General features: G+C 51.6%; 1 protein-coding gene and 1 long non-coding RNA gene across 3 annotated transcripts; one reads left to right on the top strand and one right to left on the bottom strand.

Moving 5' to 3' along the window:
* Positions 1-392: 392 nt before the first annotated feature.
* LOC113933363 lies at positions 393-7210 on the bottom strand. The gene is made up of 3 exons (XR_003523332.1): positions 7099-7210; positions 3220-3326; positions 393-1189 (listed from the first exon to the last, which is right to left on the bottom strand). It is a non-coding gene; the product is annotated as an uncharacterized LOC113933363 (long non-coding RNA).
* A 1620-nt stretch (positions 7211-8830) lies between these two features.
* RGS16 (regulator of G protein signaling 16) lies at positions 8831-14670 on the top strand. 2 transcript variants are annotated; one of them, XM_027613374.2, is made up of 5 exons: positions 8831-9023; positions 9964-10074; positions 10850-10911; positions 11194-11360; positions 12787-14670. In XM_027613374.2, the coding sequence occupies exons 1-5, from the start codon at positions 8980-8982 to the stop codon at positions 13006-13008; spliced, it is 606 nt and encodes a 201-aa protein (XP_027469175.1). In that variant the 5' UTR covers positions 8831-8979; the 3' UTR covers positions 13009-14670. The 2 variants fall into 2 exon arrangements, with proteins under 2 accessions (XP_027469175.1, XP_027469174.1); XM_027613373.2 differs by having other exon boundaries at positions 10847-10911.
* The last annotated feature ends 6595 nt before the right edge of the window (positions 14671-21265 follow it).

The following is a 21265-nucleotide window of genomic DNA, read 5'->3' as shown; positions in this document are numbered from 1 at the left end:
AGTATTTGGTGGAAAGGTTGAGGGCGTGACCAGAGCTGAAGGGGTAGGGGAGCTGGTAGAAGAACAGGTTGGAGCAACTGATTGGAACCAGACTGTGGAGGAACTGGAATGTCCTGGTAAGGAGTTTCAGGGTGACCCTGGGGAAGGTGGGAGACACTGAAGTCTTTGAAAGAGAGAAATGCCATGCTCTGGTTTATCTTTATCTGGCACCAGAGTAGGTGGAATGGGAAGGACGGTTAGCATATGAGAGGGTTAACATACAAATGTTGTGAAGATGGAGGAAGATTCCAGAGATCACATCCCAGTAGACGGGATTTGGAGGCTGACAGGTTAGGAGGGATGGAAGGGAGGGTCACCGATGGCGAGTGTGATTTCTTTCAAAGGCAGGTGAATAGATGCTTTATTGCCATTAATTAACGTCATTAATCTAGTCAAATGCGGCGGCAGGTACATAATACTGAATCCATTTTAGACAAGTTAAGTATGAAGGCACCTAACTTGCCTTAAACTCTAGCAGGGGCCAGAGAGGTAGGTTTGGTGGTCATCAGCCTACAGACATGGTTACAATAACAACTTACTCTGGAAGAGGCCATCATACAAAAAGAGAGGCGGGTCGAGGCCACAGCCTGAGCAAACCTGTACCAGATGGACAGACAGAAGGCGAGAGGAGTGGCCACTGAGGTGGGAGATGAGCCCCTGTGGCAGCCCCTGTGGCAGGCTCACAGTGAGCATTATATGAGCTCATATGTATGAAATTCCAAACGCCAGGTGAGGACTCGGTAGTTGCTGGGTAAGTGAAGAACCATTTCTAGATTGGAGGGATGTTCTAGACGAACAGCATGGCCCTAGGGTCAAAAGCTGCTGGGGGTCCCAAGGCTGGCCCTCTATAAACTGAGTCTTAGAAGCAGAACATTCTTTTCCTGTGCCTTCTCTACCCTTCCTGAGAAGTGAAGACCAGATTGACCCATAAGAGAAGACAGAACTTCATCTCTCAAATCCTCTTGGAGCTGGAGAAATGAGCGCTTTGAAACCCAGAGCAGGAGAGAGCTTTCTGGAACTCTGGAGGAGGCGGGAGCAGTGTGTGGAGTGAGTGGCTAATGCACGGGTGCTGGAATCAGATGACCCCATGCGGGGTCATTGCTCGGCCTTCCGTTCCTTCCTCAACCTCTCAATGCCTCCATTTCCCCATCTGTAAAACAACAACAGGAGAGTACCATCCCCAGAGGTTAGTGCAAGGATTAAACAAGCTGAAGACTAGAATTAGCATAAATGTAGAGCGCAGAAAATGCTCACTAAAGGCTAGCATAATCACTGTTATTACTGCAGCCTGGGGGTTCGGCAAGCCTGGGGGTTCAGCAAGCCCGGGGATTTGGATCCGGCGGGTTCCCCTGTGGCCACACTTGGAACAGCACAGCCAGAGGGCTGGTGGAGAAGGAGGGGCTCGGGCGGGCTCAGTCACCCAGCTCGCCGCATGTCTCCCTGTGCTCAGATGTGTGGGGCCCATTAGGGAGAGCTTATTTCTTTCTCTGCAAAACATCACGCACCCCCCACTGTGCTCTTCCCTCTGTCCACCTGGGCCTGTTTCTAGGACAGCTGCTGTGTCAGGGGCTGATGGCCTGGGAGCTTGTGAAAGGACCACCTGTTCCCATTGCTCCCCCTGCTCCCTCCCCACTCGCCCAACCGCGCCAGTCCCAGCCTCCGACTGCTCACACAGCACAGCACGTTTCTCCCTCTGCTCAGGTGTCGCGGGCACATTGTGAGAGGCACGTTTCCTTACAACTTGTCCGGCGCCCACAGCTACTGTTGCTGCTCCTCGAGCCTTCTCTGTTTCCTACAAAACTGCTTCTCCTCTGTTTCCCTGCGATGGCCCTCCGCACCTTCACCCCCCTCTCTCTATGGACATGGGGGAGCATGGGAGGTGACTCAAAGGAGGGAGAGAGGCTGCACGGAGGGCAGGTGCCTAACTCCCAGGGGATGGCAAAAGCCCTCCTAGAGCTCCGACCTATCATCTCTGCACGTGCCAGTGATGTTCACATGTTGGGTTTGCTGTTCCACGGGCCTTACATCTCATCTGTGGCTTACGTAAGCACCCAGAAATCCCTAACTAGGGCAGTGTGGAGACAGGGCCTGAAGTAGCACCAGCGTCCGCTGCTCAGAAGCAAGAGTTCAGACCTAGAGTAGCCGGGGGTTGGAACCTGCTAGACAGAACTGGGTTCCAATCCTAGCACCTCCGTTTCCTGGGTATGTCACTTTGGTTGGATTACTTACCCATGGCTGTCTGGTTCGCCATCTGTGGTGGTGTCTATATGGCACTGAGCTCAGCGTTAGATGGCGTTGAGGCCTACAAATGGCAGTTACCCTTCCTCCTAGATGGGGTTTCGAGCAGGCCAGGTGTCAGCCAAGCAGCTGAAGTCTGTTCTTACTGGGTCCAGCCCCCAGCTTCTTCCCAGCACATGCCTCTCCGAAATGCCTATGAGAGGGGGTGAGGGGGCCTAAGTGTGTTGGGGTTTTCCTTGCTCGAGACCATCAGGGAAGTAGAATGATGTGGCACAGATTCCAGCTTAAGCTGGGCTCTGGAACTCTTCATGCCTGTCAGACCCTTCCCTGACTTAGTGCCAGTTTGCCTACCCTGGGGGACTCCAGAAGCCACCGTGGGAGGCACGCCTGGGAGGTGTGTAGTCATGTTTCACTGCGTAATCCGGCCTGTCTGTGACCCATTTCCAGAAAGTTGTCTGGTTGAAGTTCAGCCAAGAATGTCTGTGATCCCCAAGATCCTGGGAAGCTAGGTTGACAATGACCCCGAAGACATCCACTGCATCTAGAGTGGGATGCATTTCCTTTATTCCTCATTCACCATTGAAAAAGTCCCCGTGCTGTGCGGGACACTGGGCTGGGCATCAAGATTCAGGGGGCCAGGCCTCCCTAAGGCCGGTTTAGATCTGCCCAGGAGAGCACCCATATCTCAAAGGTGGCTTTCCAACCACGGAGAGCACATCGTGTGTCTCTGGAATCAGGGATCATCTGATGTGCTGAGGTTTCCTGAGAAAGGGGGGGGGGTGGGTTGGGGCTGAAATTAATGCAGTTGAGGGTTTCCTCTGTGGGGGTCTTTCAGTCCCCTGCCCTACACACACACACACACACACACACACACACACACACACACACACACACACACATTCACACACATAGTTTGAGAGTAAAACAATGCTTCCTCCTCACCTATTCTGTATCCCTGTCCCCCTTGAAGCAACAATTAGGCTGTCGGCAGAGTCTTCCCAGAGAGCAGTGTTCCTTCTCCTTATTCACATCAAGCACAGGGGGTTGTCCTGGTTGAGGAATGTGACAGAGTGAGTTGGTCAGAATTCCCCTTTCCTCCCCAATTAGGGGGTGGCATCTATTAGATTTCCCCCCCCCCGCCCCCCAGTGCTCATTTCCTGTCTGGAAAGAGGCACAGTCCAGCACAGAAACTCCAGTCCCGACTTTCCAGTTCTGTAATCCAAAAGTCCTCACTCCTCAGCCTGGGAAGAATCAGGGGTTGGAATTGTAAACGGCACCTTTCAGTGACAGGCAGGTCCCAGAGCTCCCTTTTTTCCCCTCTGATCTTTCTTCCTAAATGGTTCCTCAGGGCCTTGAAGAATTATTAAATGAGAAAAATTCACATTGTGATAAATGTGTTTCTATGTCTCCAGGCGTGGAAGTGAAATGCTCTCAGGAATATGACATTCGTGACAAAAGTGAACAAAGGGAGTGAGGAGGGAGGGTGAGAAAGGGGAAGACACTTAGAAACCCAGGGTTCTCGGGCACTTCTCCTATTTTGCAGTCTTAGGATGAGACGGGGCTCATTTATTGCCATTAATTTAGTCGGTACTTTAGGGACTGCATCAAAATGATGGCAGGAGCATTTGCAGGTGAGAGCGGAGGCAGCAAGGGACGAGTGTGCCGATAGGCCAGGGACAGGCCCGCTGTGGGGAGGACGCCGGGCACTGGCAGCCAGGGACAATTCAGGAGTCGGGGGCAGGCCGACGGTTGGTTAAGGTGTGGGGTGGGGCCGACCATCACGGCCAGGATGGCAAGCCCACGCATGAGTGTCAGACCACAGACACCTAGCAAGGGGCCTGTGAAGGGCCACAGCCAGCCTTTAAGAATCAAGAAAGCATGAACCCTGGAAGCGCCATCTATCAGCAGTCAGGCTCCAAGGAGGCTGAAGGTGAGCAAAGGTCCCCAGGGCCCAAAACCCCCACAAGACTTTGGGAGCTGAAGATCTGCCTCCCTTGGAAGCTGCCCCAGGGCTCCCTCCAGGTGGGAACCAGGGTCCCGCATGAGCCAAGAGAGATGGGGAAGCACAGCCAACGTTTATTTAGAACATACCCTGAACTGGGTGTGGTGCTACGGGCTGAAGATGAAAAGGTTACCAAGGCAATGGTCCCTACCCTCCAGGAGCTCATAAGTAAACAGACTGGAAATCAAAATTTGGCCTCAAAATTAAGTTCAAAAGTCAAGAAGAGTCAACACTGGTGCTATGGTTCTAGGAGTAAGAATAGTGGTTGCCTCTGATGGGGGGTCGGTAGGACTGGCTGGAAGGAGCATGAAGGGAATTTCTTTTAAAACGAGTAGTACAGACAGGAACGGGATGTTTAGGCCAAGAGAACCTCAGGCTCAGGGCTTTGTACGTGCAAGGTGGCGTGGAGTCGTGGGAACCTGCCAACTGCTGAGTTCGGTTGGGATTTAGGGTGTGAGGTGATGGATATGAGATCAGGTGGTCAGAGCCTTATATGCCGTACAGAGGAGTCTAGACATGCCCTTACCAGCCATGGGTACCACTGACGATTTTCAGCTTCCTCCCCAAGTGGCTGAGACTGCCCTGCCTTGGAAGCTAGGGGTCCATTGGCCTGGGTGGGGAGAGAAAAGCAGGCTTCCCAAACTCCCATGCCCTTGGAGCTCCTCCCAGACAGGAGGGAGGAAAGAGGAAGAGAAGTGGGAGAAGCATAAAACAGCCATCAAAGTGAGCTGCACCCCGTGCTCTGAAGGATCATCGGGAAAAACAATTGTTTGATGTATCCAGCCCCTCTTTCCCGTCTTCAGGCGGGGATCTCTCTCTCTCTCCTTACCGAGCTGCCTCACAGTATGTGCGGCTCCTGCTGTTTTTATGTTCTATCAAACAGTGACATCCAGTTGTGCATCCTACATGCCTGAGAGTCTCTGCTGTATATAGGGAATTTCTAAATCATTCTGCACCACCAAATTACAATTGGCTTTTCCTAGCTATTTCTCCCACGTGGAGCATCCCCCTTCCTACATGTCTGGCATGTTCCGGCTGTATTCCATCCTGCTCAAACCCCACTCTCTCCTCTTTCAATACTGCAGACCCTCCTGGGCTGACCTTTCTTTCTGGACTTCTGTTGCCACTCCTGTCAACAACTTCGGTTCACCCCTCCTTCCCTGCTGTGCTAGTTCCGTTTCCTCCGAGAGGAGGAAATAGAAGGTCATGAAACTCAGCGAAGAGCCTAAAAGTTGTGCGATTTCCCCACCGGCTAGGGAACATAATAAATTCTTAATAAATATTTATCAGTGGATCGATGATTGAATTGGGAACATCCAGACCCCTGTGGGGACCATCTGTGCCAAATCAGAAGCCAAGAAAGTGTATCCATTTCCCCTAACCCTTTTCAGGAGATAAAGGTCTTCTGTGGCCTTCTGCTGAGGGGAGAGCGTGGTGCTGGGGATGGGGAGGGCAGAGAAGCAGAGGCGGGTGGAGGGCCGTGTGGCTGGGATGTCATGGGATAGTTAATCCAGCTCCCGGATGACCCAGGCTGCAGAGCTGTGTCCCCACACCCTCCATGACAGACAGCACAGCTGTGCGGCGAGCGCTGGGCAAAAAACGAGGTCAGGTTCATGTCAAAGCCAGTGCGGTTCACAGGTGGGCTCCATTTGCTGGATTTACAGCAACTGTCGAGTCATTACTGAAATTGCAGACGTGAACCAGCCTACCTGCTGGGAAGAGAATTTGGGATACATTGTGAACTTCAAAAAGTTTATGCCTGGAAACTGAAGAGGTAACCATGGCAACCGGGAAGGCAGGTTGAACTCAGAAAGGGCTCTTCCTCTTGAGCCCCGAGCTTTGTGCTCTTGGATTGGATGTGCCAGACTTCAAGCACCGCTTTGTCTCTCTTGCCTCTTTTGCCTTCTTTGTCGAGTGGGAGAGAGCACCAGCTCAGGAATCTGGAGAGCTGGGCACGATTCAGCTGTTTTCTGATCCAGGGCACTTAAGAGAGGGCACCTTAGGCACTGGCTATTTTGTTGTCTGCAGAATGGAAATTAAAAGGCTCCTCTGGCCTATTCACAGGGATGCAGATGGAACAGGAAGGTTTAGGGAAATTCTGTGCATAATCACGATTATTATTGTTATGTGCCTATGTCTGGGCTGATTCCAACATGGTGCTCCTGAGGGCAAGACCGGGCATTTGATTCATCCATAGACTTGTTTTCGTCGCTTGAAGAGAAGCTGTCCCAGACACCAGCAGCTGAATAATACAATCATGCCCTGGAGCCTGAGCAGCACGGGTGAAAGAGCAGGCCTCACCTCAGCCGACCAACTCCTCCACAGAAGTCCTGCTGATGGCCGCGTGGGCTTATGGAAGAAACAGACATTCAAAAGGCATCCTTCCATTGCCTGGCTGCACACCACAACCCTTGCCCTCTCCCTGCCCCACGCCAATGCAGTCCTGCACTTGAGAGAAAGGAAGAACCGGAGACGGGCGGCGGGGGCGGGGGGCGGGGTGGGGGGTGGTGGGGGAGGCTGACATCTGGGATGATGCTGCCAATGTGTGAGCTGCTCGGCACCGGCCCGTTTACTAACCCACTGGGAGGCTGGGGAAGGATTGGGCTCTACTCTTCAGAGTGCATTATGTTTTGACCAACTGGGTCATCTTCTGCAGGCCCTGGCTTACCCAGAAACTCTCCTTTGACATATGACCCCACATGTTGCTCTGCTTTGGGCCTCTTTTGCTCAGCTGCTATCTCCAGGCCTTCCCGTCCCCTCCCCCTTTGTGGTTTCAACCTTTCGTTCCCCAACCAGGTTTTCTGGGCTGTCTCACCCACCTCTCACAGCTGGGGACCTCTTCTCCTCTTATATCTCTCTCTTCTGACCCTTTATTTCCAGGCCTTGCTGAGGAACAGCAACTCCTAGATGCCCCTCGTGAAATAAAAACCTAAATACCAAGACACACAAAAAACTACTTTTCCTTATTGTCTAGCAATTCCTGTGTCCCTCATAAATAAATCTGAGAGCTAACATTTATTGAGTGCTAACTATGTGTTCAGCACTGATCTAAGCACCTTATTGAGGGTGCTACGGTACACCACCAAGATCCCCTATTTGGGACCCCGGCCCTCATTCTCCAGCCTGTTGTCTGCTGTAGGCTGCCAGCACAGTCCCTCTGGCCTTAACAGAGGGGGTGGCCTTGCTTAAGATTAAGCCACGTTCTTGGAGGCAATCACATTCAATGAATGGTCAATGTGGTACAAGGGCCCTGGGGCCAACTGTGGTCTCTGTTGCAGCAACCTGGCATTTAACTTCTTCCTCTGAGCAACGCTGTTTCCCTCAATCCCTCTCTGGTCTGAGAACTCTCCCTAGCAAGGCTCTGCCTCAGGGGAACTGTGTTTCCTGTCTCCTGGGGAATTCAAACTAAGAACTTACCTAATACTCACATCTTTATGAAATAGGTGTATCATATTTTCATCTTAGAGAAAAGGAAACTGAGGCACAGAAAGGTTAAGGAGCTTGCCCAAGGTCTCCTATCAGTAAGTGGTGGAGCCATGATTCGAAACCTGGGAATCCAGCTCTGGATTCCACACTCTAAACCTCACACGCAGCCTCATTAATAGCAATCCCAAGGGGGAACTGAGGGGCCACGGTGGGAGGCGAAGGGTGCTGTAAGGCCTTTATGGGAAGGTGAGGAGAGAGGGAGGGTATTTCTTACCTTGACCTTAGAGATAAGGACACTGAACTAGCTGCTGCTTAAACCCAGGATCATTCATCACTTTACAGAGGTGTGGGGATTCTAATTTTGGCTGGGAGGGCAGTGGAAAAAGCATGGTAAATTCGTATTTGAATTCTGGCGTAACACTAATTGTGTAATGTTGAGCAAATTAATTAACCTGACACTTAGTAAAAATGCCTGGCTCACAGATGCTCAATAAAGAGCCCCGCCCCGCCCCGTCCTCACCCCACCCCGGGCCATTTGTCTAATTCCAACCCCCAGATCTTGGGTAAGTCTCCTTAACTTTCTGACTCAGTTTCTTCATCTCTGAAACGGAGGAGATGAGATGAGGAGCTGCGGTAAAGGGCTTACTACTTTGCCCCATGAGCATTCGGGTAGGAGCACAATAAATGGTAGTCATCAGTGCAATCAAGACGTTGCCTTGCGCGGCTTGCACTCCTTGCTCCCGTCCGTGAGGACCGAGCAGGATCAGGCGCAGGCTGTGGTCCGCACGGTGTGTGCCTCCCCAGTGCGTCATCCCCCGCGCAAATCCGCCCGCTACCGCTGTGTTGGTTTTCTGATTTTACTAGGGGCCGACGGGTTTTTTTCCTACTAAACTGAGTGGGCGCTTCTCGGGCCGTGTGACTTGCCCGCCGCTCCTCCTTCCGCACCCCGTGCAGCCCAGAGGCGAGAGCAGCCGCGTGCGCCCGGCGGTGCGCAAGTTGCGAGCGCCCCGCCCCGTCGAGCTCCCGGGCCCCGCCTCCACCTTCCCCGCGCGCCGTCCCGCTCTCCGATTGGTCGGCGGAGCTCAGCCCCGCCCCGCTCCCTCCGAGGTAATAAAGGCCGGGGTAGCCGCGACTCCGCGCGTGCTGCCTGATCCAGCTAAAGCGCCTTGACTAGTGCCGCCCGCCGCCCCTGCCCCTCTGCCTCTTCACGTTCGCGGAGACCACTGGAGCCCGTCACCATCCTCCCCACGACGTGCTGCCCTGAACCCGCAGCCATGTGCCGGACCCTTGCCGCCTTCCCCACCACCTGTCTGGAGAGGTAAGAGGAGCTTGTCTCTGGATCTTGACCGCTGCCCGCAGGAAGAAGTCCAAGTCCCCCCCGCCCCCCCCAATCCTTAGGGAGTGGAGCGGCAAGCTTGGGGACCGGGCGGGCGGGAGAATGGGACTCTAGTGACTCGAGTGGAGAGGCAGAGGTCACCTGGGTTCCACGTTTTCAGATGCTTCCCTTAGAGTCCTAGAGAAGCGACGGGCCGAGAGAAGAGAGAAGTAAGAACCACGGGAAGCAGAGGAACCCCTGCTTACTGTCATTCCCCATCCTCTGACAAATGGCAGTCCTCAGCGGACCTGCCGAAGACCGGCTGCAGGAAGAGCACATTGGCATCCGCAGGCAGAACTCCCTTTTCTAGTTTCTTCAGCACTTGGTTTTCATTCTACAGCCCAGATCTAGGAGCATGGCCTGCCCGGGGCCCTGAGATGGCAGGGAGGTGTTTTTTTGGGTCCACCAGTGAGGGATGTGCCCACTTCCCAGGGAGCTACTCAACCACCTCTAGTCCTTGCTGGAGCTGGTGGCTGGGAAGGAAAAGGTGAAGAAAGTGAAAGCAGGAATCAATTTACACACAGTTCCAGAAATCTTCAGGATAAGTCTACAGGGTGCTGAACTGCCTTCTGCTAATCAGCAGGCACAAAGATAGATCAGCGTGACTTAAGTGGGAAAAAGCCCATGTGTGCTGTGCTCTAAACTCAGAAAGTGTAAGTCCTACTGAGGAACAGCTGAAACATTACTTTCTGGGCTGTTTCTGGGCTGGTGATATTAAGAGACAAGCAGAGTTTAAGCCCTGGGAACAGCAGAAGAGTCCTAGGAACGCTTGAGGCTGGAATGAGGGTGACACCAGCCTAAACTCTTCTTCGGGACCCCATAAACCTTTTAGCCCCGGCTGAGCCAATGTAGGATCCTTACGTGTTCCTGCTTTGCCTTTCAGAGCCAAAGAGTTCAAGACACGGCTGGGGATCTTTCTTCACAAATCAGAGCTGGGCTCTGATACTGGGAGTGTTGGCAAGTTCGAGTGGAGCTGCAAACACAGCAAAGAGGGGTAAGTCCTGCTAGCTGGCCTCGGGCCCTGGAGGGGAGGGAGCCAGATTTAGGAAAAGAGCCATAAGAAAGAAGATACAGGGAGAAATTAGGACATGCTAGGGTGGGCCTCGATGACCCCTTCCTGGGGATTTTAGTGAAGATTCCTGCTGGTTTGCTATGGGTGACTGGGTAGGTAGCTCCAGGGTTCTGAGGCCACCAACAGATGTGTGTGTCCAGGGTCGGAATGTCTAGTTACCAGACTGTCCCCCCTGGAGTTGTCATCGTCCGTGCAACCAGGGCTAGGACAGGGTCTAAGAATACTTGAGGCTTTTCAGTCAATGACTCTTCTTCCATTAGCATGCGCTTTGCTATGAGCCCTTTCATATTGAACATCAAGGGTGCAAGGTGGTGTTCTAGTCTCTGGGGTTATGGGTATACTTAATCTCTATTCCTGAGGCCCTGATTTCCATGGGGGAAGTGTAGAAAACAAAGTTCAGAGTCAGAGGAACAGAAACAATTTTGGACAGTGAAGAGACCGTCTTAGAGTTATTTACTGAGGGCCAGAAGGTTCCTGGCTCTGGTTTCTTATTATTGAACTGTCCTCTAGAAAAATACCTGTAGCCTCAACTAAGAGTTTGAGAAGTCAGCTCCAATAATCACCGAGCAAGTCTTTCTGTGAATTATACAACCTCTATCAGAGTTCTGGCTAGGATTTATGCTGTGCATTAGTGTGTTGGTTTTTTTTTTTTTTTTAATTAAAATCTTGGCTTTTTTTTTTTTTTTTTTTTTAGCAGAAACTTCTCAGAAGATGTGCTGGGGTGGAAAGAGTCATTTGACTTGCTACTGAGCAGTAGAAGTGAGTAGGACCCTGTTGTGTCTGTCTGTGGATGGTACATGTGTACCCATGTGCTCTGGAGCCAGCCTGAGGGATGCTGAAAAGCATGGGCAAAATAATAGTCATAGTAATAATGATGATCCCCTAGTGTGCCAGGCTCTGTTCAGAATACAAAGGCAGGTCCTTGTTCAAGAAAATTACATCCTAAAAATAGAGCCATTAACTACAATTGCTGGCTGTCTTCTTTTATTCCCCGCTGTCGTGATGTCTAACCTGTCTCTCCCTCTCTCCCCTCAACCCCAGATGGTGTGGCTGCCTTCCACGCTTTCCTGAAGACGGAGTTCAGTGAGGAGAACCTGGAGTTCTGGCTGGCCTGTGAGGAGTTCAAGAAGCTCCGGTCAGCTACCAAGCTGGCCTCCCGGGCTCACAAGATCTTTGAGGAATTTATCTGCCGTGAAGCCCCCAAAGAGGTCAGAGCCTCAGCATGTTCCGGGGATCCTGCCGCCCTGCCTGCTCCTTCCCCACTGAGGATTGGGGCTGGGGGCTGTCCAGCAGGGGGAGGGTTGGGTTTAAATAGTGATCTTTGGCACGGGGCTGGATGGGCTTCTGGGGCCGGAGACTAGGAAACCCAGGTGCTCTGCTGCTCCTGGTGCCCTTACCCTCAGTCTCGCTGATGGTGCTAGAGGGCTTGGCAGGTGGTGTGGCTTCTGTCCATACCCACTTTTGCAAGCTAAGGCCTTTTTAGAGGCTCAAAACACACGAGTGTGGAGACAGGGCAACCTGGGGACCTTGTGTGACCCGGTTCAGTCCCCTGGCTGACCTGCCTCAGGCTGGCTGGTCCCTGGGCGGCGAAGTTTCGCACCTGCCCTCAGGTCTCCGCGGCGGGCCACCAGCGTTTGCTAAAGCGAGTGGGGCCACCTTGTGGAGAGAGCTAGTAATGCCTTGCTTTTGTCTCCTACGCTGTATTGTATTTTCTGAGCACTCGAATTTTTTCCTTGTTATTCCATAAAGATTTATTGAGCACCAGTTACATGCAAGGCACGGTTATAGTCACTGGGGACATAGCAGGGACAAAAGGTCTCTGCCCTAATAAGAGAAGATGACAATAACCGATGAAATGAGTAAATGCAGGTCAGGGGACGGTGTGTGTTCTGATCCAAGCAAAGCAGGTTTTGATCAAGCACACCCCACCAGAGTATGGGGTGGGCGGACTTGAAGACTTTTTGCTTTACAAAGGGAAGTGAGGGGTGGGCTGTCGCATAAGGTGACAGATGAACACTTCCCTCCCTTCTAAAAGAAGGGAGGGGAGAACATTCCAACCCAGGAAATGGCAAGTGCAAACCCAGCAGCGAGTGGGCCCGAGTGGAGCACTGAGAGTGAGGGAGGCAGACTAGGAGAGGGGGTCGGACCAGTGAGTGGCAGGGCACCAGATGAGGGCCCAGCACGTGCGCTGGCTCTTCCTTTGAGTGACACGGGGGGACGACCCTGACGCTGGCAAACTGACTCGAGTTTTCAAAGGCTCACTCTAGTTGCTGGCTGGAGAACAGACCACAGGAGTGAGGGTCGAGGAGAGAGAGCAGTTAGCAGGCTCTGGCACTAACCTGAGGAGAGAGCTGATGGCGAACTGAACCAGGACTGTCCCGAGGCAGGAATGAAAAGGCGTTAGATTTGTATGCTTGATAACTTTGGGAGATTGGAGGGCAGACCCTGGGTCCGAGGCGCGGACAGGCCCAGAGTTGAAAACCCAGTTAATGGTCAACTCAGGAGACCCCAGGTTCCTGGTTCAGAATCCTGCCAGTCAGCCCGTCCCCCCCCCACCTCCCCCCGCCCTGGCCTGCTGGACCCCTTGCCTGGCCCACCCTCCCCTCACCCATGTGCTTGCCTTCCTCCCCACAGGTGAACATAGACCACGAGACCAGGGAGCTGACCAGGATGAACCTGCAGGCTGTCACGGCCACATGCTTCGATGTGGCTCAGGGGAAGACTCGCACCCTGATGGAGAAGGACTCCTATCCACGCTTCCTGAAGTCCCCTGCTTACCGGGACCTGGCGGCCCGAGCCTCGGCCACCGCTGCCTCTCCAGCCAGCGGCGGCCCCGCAGAGCCCTTGCACACTTGAGCCTCCTGGCAGTGAGGGAGCCAGCCGGGAGGAGAGGTGGGGTCACCCATCCCTGGGGCAGATTCTACCAAACAAATGCGAGAGGACAGCGAAGGAAGATGCCCATCTGGCAGACTCTCCTCCAGATACTGTGGGACTGGATTCCATGCATGAGAGGGTCCCCCCCACCCCCCCCTCCAGGGCCGGCACTTAAGGGCCGAAGGGGAGGGTTGTGTGGGGCTCTCCGGGGAAAGGGAAGGTGGTGAAGGAGTTACCATTGGCTTTTGTCGTTTTCCACGGGGCAAGAAATATTCCGGGGTGGTTTGGGAAACACGGATAAAGGAAACTTGAAAATGAGACAGAGCAAGACGACCAGATCAGCTCTAATGCCTGGCGAGGAGCTGACTCAGACGGCACCCCGTTTCCCTAGTTCCCAGGCTGTCAGGCCCAGAAGGGAGCTGCGGATGCGGTGCCTTCCCACTCTGTCCTCCTCACCTGCCTCTGGGCTGCCCGGGGCCCCCTTAGCTTGCACTTCTTCCCATTCCTGTGTCCAGCCTCACGGTCTTCTCAAGGCCAGAGAACCAATTTGACCCTTGCCCAAAATGAGATTTTTTTTTTATACCTCAAAAACTGGCCTTTGGAGCCCCTTTCCCACATCGGTAGAGAGCCTGGAAAAGGGGCCATCTTGCTCCTGGGAAATTGATCTTGGTGCTCTTGGTGACCTTTGCAGGCGGTCCCCGAACCTGTGCTGGCAGCAAGGTCCACGTGTGGGCAGGGCCCGCGAGGGCCTGTTGCGGGGGTGGGCCCTCCCTCGGCCCCGGCCCCGGCCCCGGCCCCGGGCTGCCCTGGACCGTAGGGCCCATGGGGAGGACGGTGTGGGGCCTCTGCAGTGTGGAATGAGGGAGAAAAGGATCCTAAGACATCTCTTGGCAGTTCCCAAAAGTTCCGTTGAAATCAAGCCAGTATCTTTTGTGGGTGTGAGAACAGGGAGAAAAGATGCCCAGAATGGAAGGGGAACCTTATGTCTCTTTCCTGTGGGTGTGAGGTGCACTTACCGGAGGCTGGGGAGAAGTTGGACCAGGGACCACGATGGCCCTCGGAAGACAGAAGCCGGGGGTGCAGCTGGAGAGAGAGGCTGCTTGGAAGAGCCGGACTGGGGGAAATCAGAACGCGCTGTCACCTCAGGGCAACACCAAACACACATTTTTGTGGTGGGACTTCTGCACGAGCCCAGGCCCCGGAGGTGAATGAACCAGGCAGCCCCCTTCTGCCCTAGGACAAGCAACACTGTTCTCTCTGCACTATGAGCTCCTCCAGGAGAAAATTATTTTAAGTATAATGTGTGGTCGGTTTTGTGACCATTGTCACAGCATATTATTTTTATTACTGTTGTGTTGTTGCTCCTGTTATTTATTATTGTAATTTCAGTTTGCCTCTGCTGGAGAATCTCAGCAGGGGCTGGTCGCCTGACCGTCTCCCTCTCCACCAGACTCTACCTCTGAACGTGCTGGGAACCTCTGAGCACCTGTCAGGGGCTCATCGCCGTTTAAATATTTATTTATTGTTGACAATGGAGCTGGTTTCCTAGATAGGAATGATGTACTTTATCCTTGTTTCCCTGTTTCAGCATGTTATAGTCTTGTAAAATAAAAATAAAACCCAAATATGAGATCCTGTCTGTAAGAGCTGTGTGGTCTGGCTGAGGGAGGGGAGGGGCCGGGGAAAGACTTGGGGCAGAGCTGGCCCCCTGGAGGTCCCTCCCCACGCATGGGAGAGCTCTTGGATCACAGGCAGAGGCCCAAGTGAAAGACCCATGTCTGCCTGGTGACTGGCAGGGTTGATGAGAAGGCGATAGGTGCTAAGGGTGGCCACTTTAGACCAGTTACCAAAGATCGGTAACTTCCTGTAGCCGATGATGGCCCCAACTTGTGTCAGGCTGTTGTGTCGTGTTGATGGGACCCAGTCCACCTGCTGTCATCGGAGAGCCCATGTCCTTCGCCCAGAGCGAACCATTCCCAACTTGGCCTCTCACAACACAAGGGGAGGCTCCCCTTGGTCCAGTAGCCACAGGTGATCAGTTAGATGGTGGCTTTCGGGGCATATTCACTTTTGCCCATTTTTAATTTGCATTAGAATTTCATATAATTCTAAACAGTATTTTGCAAATAATGTCATAGAAGTCTCTGAGATGAGCTATGGGAAGCCACTCTGTACGTAAGGCTGCTCCATTCCATGGGCTGAGGGAGCAAGAAGGTTGAGCTGGGCTTGAAAGAATCTGGGGGTAGGTTTGCAAGGATCATATCTGCTCTTCCGTCACCAATAGCCTTTCTTACCCTACGAATCCCCTCCCCCCTTACCACTATTTAAAAATTCCCTTTCTATTGAATTATCTGTTTGTACTCTCTGGTTTATTAACTTGGAGGTGGATGATATCTAGTTAAAAATGTGGGACGGGGTGAGCTCTGGGTCTTCCTACTGCCATCTTCCCAAGCACTTTTCTTGAATTATCTGTTTGTACACAGATCTGGGCCTTCTATTGGCTTTTATTCCTCCCCTATTGTTAGTCCAGTAAGTGTAAGTGACCAGACTGCAGGGATGGCGGGTAGAAAACCCGGTGGATTCACACTCTAAGCCCAGGTCTAAGGGAGGGTTCTGTGGGCAGCTCCAGGAGGAATTCAGAATTGAGGGGCCTGAGAAGGAAGATTGGATCAGATGCTGTGGCAGGCCCCGATCTCATGGAGTCCTTCCACCAGCCCCGTGAGGTAGGTATGTTAGCCTGTGATTCAGGGGACTGAGGCTCGTGGGGTAAGGAGCAGACCCCGGGCAGCTGGCCAGAGAGAGCAGCGGAGATGGAGATGCGAGGGCAGCCCGGTTCTACCATCGGGGGCGCATATCCGGTGTGCAAGAGACGGGTGTGGAGACTGATGAGGGAAGAAGAAAGCTGGGGACCCGGGGAGGCGGGGAGGTATTCACATTGTCCTCTCTTCCTTCCTTTCTTTCCTCCTTTTTGCCTTTTTACATGCATTCGAATGCATCACGTGTGCCTGGCAAAAAAACCAAAAGCAGTAACTGTACTTTCAACAGAAAGTAACCTCATTTATTTAATAGTGGGTGGGGATTCTGAATATGGTTAGACAAGGGCACCAATGTGCGCTTTTTGAAGCCATGTGGGCAGCCAGTAGGAAAAGGCAGGCGTAATCAGTGAGTGATAGAGAAATGAACGGGGACAATGGACATCCAGTGGCGGCGGTGCATGCTGGTGGGGCCCCACAGTCCAGTGAGACCATCCTCAAGGCTTGTTCCCATCCCACTAACCCCCCCTTCACATAAAAAGTAGTCTTGGCTTCCGTGGTGTGGCTGAAGGTGGTAGGTCCACATTAGAGAGGAGAACTGCTCTTTGCTGACCTTTGACATGTCCCAGGTGTCAGGCTCAAAACAGTCCCATGCTGTAATGCTTCGCTGAGAGTTTAAGGGATTTCCTGAAGATCACACTGCTAGCAAGTGGCTCTGATATCTTTGGACTCCCCAGCTCTGCCTCCTCCCCAGAGCACTCTAGGCTTTGGCTCAGCAGGGCAAGCATTTCCTAAATAGCCTGTGGCTGGCCTCCCAGGCCTCTCTCGCTACTCTCTCCCCTGCTCCTTGAAAACAGATCTGTCCCAGGTCCCAGATTCGCTGTTACTGTCTCACCTTTCCAACTTTCCTGGACCACCTCCCTGCTGTGTCCCCTGCTCTCCTCACTGCTGCCCTCCAGCCACCTCCTTAATCAGCTAGGGAGGCAACTTCCAAGGGCCAACTCAAGGATCTTCCTGGGGAGACTTGCCTGAGCCTTTGGGTCTGATTATGGATGCCTCTCCTTCATGTACCACTGCTGCTGATGCTCACCCGAACTGGAGCACTTAGATCCCTGCTTTCCGCCTCTCTGCCCCTGATGGCAAACTCCTGGGATTAGGCAGGTCTTTTTCTCCCCAGGGCCTTGCATCTAAGCTTTCAGCAAATGGCTCTTGAGTTAATGATTCGTTTCAAATCCAGCAGGAGGAAAGTTCAGATTACAACTATGTCCTGCAGGGTCTTCACACATAACACATTTGAAACCAGGGTCATCATTGTCCCCAACAGATACGCACCGACTTCCATTTCTCTGACCTTGATACACAGAGGCACTGGCCACCCAAGTTCAGGCTTCTCCATCTCTTCCACATGTCATCTCATCCAGTCTTGGAAATGGGTTGAGTCTAGCTTCTCCTCCCCAGGCTCACCGAGACTTCCTTAGAAGAGCCTTTCGCCCTCTCCGGTCTGAGCTATAAAGACAGCTTTCCACCTGGTCTCCCTCTCCTGGCCTCTCCCACGCATTGCCCACACTGCCAGTCTTCATCCCTAAAGCACAGATCTGAGCAGGTCGTGGCTGCACTCAAACCCCTTTGATGGCTCCCCTTTGACTCCCAAGAGAAAGTCCAGATCTGACCATGGCATCTGAGGCTCACTCTGAGCTGACCCAAGTCCCTCTCCTGAGCTGTCTCCTGCCCAGATGGCCTCTAGGCACACGCTGTTCTCTCTGCTTGCAGTGGCCTCTTCCTCTTCTTCTTTTTTAACTGGGGGGTGGTGAGGAGGGGAATGCCCTCCTCTAAACCCAGCAAAAGCATCACCTCCTCTGTGAAGCCTTCCCAGATGTCTACTGCGCAGAGTTATCTCTCCCATGTCCGTGATTCTAGGACACACTCTTTTGACTTTGCTGTCTACACTGCAGGGCGGACTTCACACGTTTTCCTTCCCCTACACTGGTCTCTTTGCGGCCAGAAGCCATATTATCTACCTTGATAAGATGGCACCGAACAGACTGCAGCAAAGCTGTTCACAGCCCTGGCCGTGGAATCAAAATATTTGGGTTGGAATCCTGGCTCATTCTCTGTATGACTTGGGAAGTTATTAGGGTCGTTCGCTCATCGGTAAAATGAAGATAGGAGAGTGAACCCCTCAGAGGAGACATTGAATGAAATAAGTGTTTGGAACAATGTTATTGTCCCATGAATATTAGTTACTATTATTATTATTATTATCTGACTCCTAGTACTTAGGACAGCGCCTTGTACACAGTAGGCAGCAGTCAGTAATCTTGTACTGACTTCTTGAGTAGAATGGAAGAACCAGGGTCCAAGTCTACCTTTCGTTCAAGAACAGTACAGCTGTTTCACTATTGTATATCATCTGATGTGCAGAGCATTACAGAATTTCAAGCGAGGAAATCAAGGCTCGAGCCACTCATCAACTCCCTCAAACCCGGGTCAGCTAGCACTCCTTCCAAATCGGTGCTGTTGCGCCCACGTGACTGGAAGCCACGGCCCCAAACTCTGGCCCATCCTTCACCCTCTGCTGCCCCCCTGTGTCCATATCAGGCAAGGCAAACTTTTTCCTTGGTTTTGCTTGACTTTTGTCCTATTTTGTTTGCCTCCTTCCTTTGGAATGATATCCAAGAGGTATAACTTATAGCTCTCTTTACTAACGCATTTTATTGAATATGTGAACGTTTAATATAAATGAGAATAATTAGCATAACTGTTAAGACAACCAGTGGGTATAGGGTTTAAAACAAGATTTTCTTTAGTCAATAGGGCTAAATTAACTTTAGAAACTGAAGCTCTTAGGTAAAGAGAGAAAGGTGTTCAGGGCATATTAAGGGCTGATCTCAAGGTAATTCCCTTTCACTGAAACTTTTAAATTGGTCCAGCTCTTCAAATTGCTTTAGGGAAGAAAAGAAAGATTTGAAATTTAAATAACGGAGAAGAGATCCCAAGGGTGAGGGATGTAATGCCGTTAGCTGCTAGATGGAGCTAACAGTTTGAATCTCCATCATTTAGAAAAGATACCTCTTGACTTACGGTGTTGGTGATTCCCAAACTTTGGTCACCAACCTAGACAAGGATTTGATTTAAACTTCGAGAAAAGTGATAATGCGTGGATTAATCCCTTATTTGGATTATAATTTGGGCCCCCACTTAAGAGAGAGTTCTGTGCTGGAGAGTATCATTGTCTTAACTTACTCCATCCTGCCGGTTCCAAGGGGCGGTTTCACAGACAATCAAGATTTAGATAGCAGGCTCTGCATCTAGTCCCACATCCGCTACTGATTAGCTGAGCGATCTTCAGCACATTACCGGATTTCTCACAGACTCACTTTTTCCTGTAACCTGTGAATGAGAAATAGGGTTGGCTTCAAAGGACTTTTGTGATGACAGAATGAGAAAATTTATGGAAAATATTCAGCACAGTGCTCCACAGATTATAATCCACAAATTATAGCTATGTATGTGTGATAAGCACTATTCCAGGTGCTTCACATATATCCATTTCTGTAATCCTCACCATATTCCTGTGAGGTAACTTATGTTATTTGATATCACCATATTGCAGATGTAGCAACCAAAGGCCTAGAAGGTTTAAGGAAATTGTCCAAATTCAAAGATTTAGCCGGGGGCTCTATTAGTGAGCTATTGCTGCATCACAAACCATTCCAAAACTCTGGCTTGAAATAATAAGCACTTATTATTGCTCATGAGTCTGTGGGTCAGCTAGGCACTTCTGCTTCTCTGGGCCGGGCTCAGCCAATCTCAACTGGCTTGTTCTTGTGTCTGTGATCCACTGGTGGGCTGGTGAGAGCTGGCTGGTCTAGGTTGGCCTGACTCATATATCTAAGGATTGGCTGGTTGTTGGCTTGGGCAATGGTGGTGTCTGGGCCACGTGTCTCTCTTATCACCCATCAGGCTAGTCCAGGCATCTTCATATGGTGGCAGGGTCCCCAGCCCAGAGTCAAAGAAGGGAGTAATCAGAGTACTTAAAGAGGAAAAAGTATGAAGTTAAATTGTAAAGGGCACGGGTATAGGGAAGGTTGAAAAAAAATGTGGCTACTTTTTGTAATTATTCTATCACACAAAGTGGGAGAGTCTAGATTTGAAGCGAGGTAATCTGGTACCAGAGTCCTTGCTCTGAAGCATTCTGAGACTTAATGCCTTTACATCTGCTAGCAAGAGTCTTGCCATTTCCTGCTCCTGCCTGTGGGCATGGAGTGCCCTGGCAAAAGCCTTCATTCACTGGCAAGTGCTAGGGAGTTTCCAGCCATACCAGCTGTTTGGCCTTGCCCACATTTCTTGCCACTCCTTTGTTTATTCCTTTGGAATTATGCTTTATGATCACTTGGGTCCTGAGCATTTTTGTTTGTTTTGTTCGCAAATTTTAATTTCCTATTTTAGCCACATCTCTACTTCTTCATCTTTTTATTTTATTCTTAACGAGTGACAGAGTAGCTAAGATGAATGTTTACTACAGTCAAAGGAAAGCGGGAAAATCTGGATTTAATCAGCAAAATTGTGATGAAGCTGTGAGAACATCAGTAATATATCTGATTCAGTTTGACCCCACTGTCTTCTTGCCAAGATTGAAGAAGAGGAACTTCTGGTAAGTCCGATGCAAAGAAGGTCCAAAGAAGGGAAGGGTGAGACACGGTGTCCCGATATCTAACATGCTGTGTGTGGAAACAGGAAGCCAAAGGGATGGAGGGAGACATCCTTATATTTAGCCTTGGCCTTGGCCTAGGCTTCTCTCTGCATGTCCTCCCCCTTGGTTTCCCATCCGCTCCTGAGTCGGCTTGCCTATGCTCTTGGTGGTGGCTCCTTCTTCAGAGTCTGGAGCTCTGGACTCAGCCTTGTGCCTGGGGTCTCTGTGGGCAGACTGAAGTCTCCTCCTACCAGAACAGTTGTCACACTCTACATGTCTCTTGGGCCACCCCTCCTTGATTCTCCTGGTTCAAGATGGGCAGGAGTTGGTCTCCCCAGCAAGACTGGCTATTCCTTGAGGACAGGAGTATTTCCCACTGCAGCGTTGAGTACACAGTATGCATCTCAGTGCTAGGAAAGTGGCAAGAACAGAACTTCTAGAGCAGAAAGGAATCTTAAAAACCACGTTACACCAGAGAACTGAGACTCCACATGGTTAAACCATCCACCCACCTGAGTTCACTCCCCTAAAGGGCCCCAGCACTGGCTGCAGGACCAAGTCTTTAGACTGCCAGACTGGTGCCCTTCTGGGGAGGGGGACTCAGGGCCTCTGCGCAGTGAGTGAGTTGAGTGTGCCCAGATGAGTGAGGGAGCTTGGGCTCTGGGTTTATTTAGCTTCTCTGAGCCTCAGATTCATCATCATCAGGGTTGTCAGGGGTTAACTGGGGTCATGTCACTTGTGAAGCAATGGGCAGGGCGCCCCGCACCCAGTCGGTGCTCAATAAATGTTTCTT

Source organism: Zalophus californianus, chromosome 10 (genome assembly GCF_009762305.2).
Source record: "Zalophus californianus isolate mZalCal1 chromosome 10, mZalCal1.pri.v2, whole genome shotgun sequence".
Lineage (NCBI taxonomy): Eukaryota > Metazoa > Chordata > Mammalia > Carnivora > Otariidae > Zalophus > Zalophus californianus.
The sequence above is the reverse complement of the archived record's forward strand: the minus strand, read 5'-3'. Positions and strand labels throughout refer to the sequence as shown.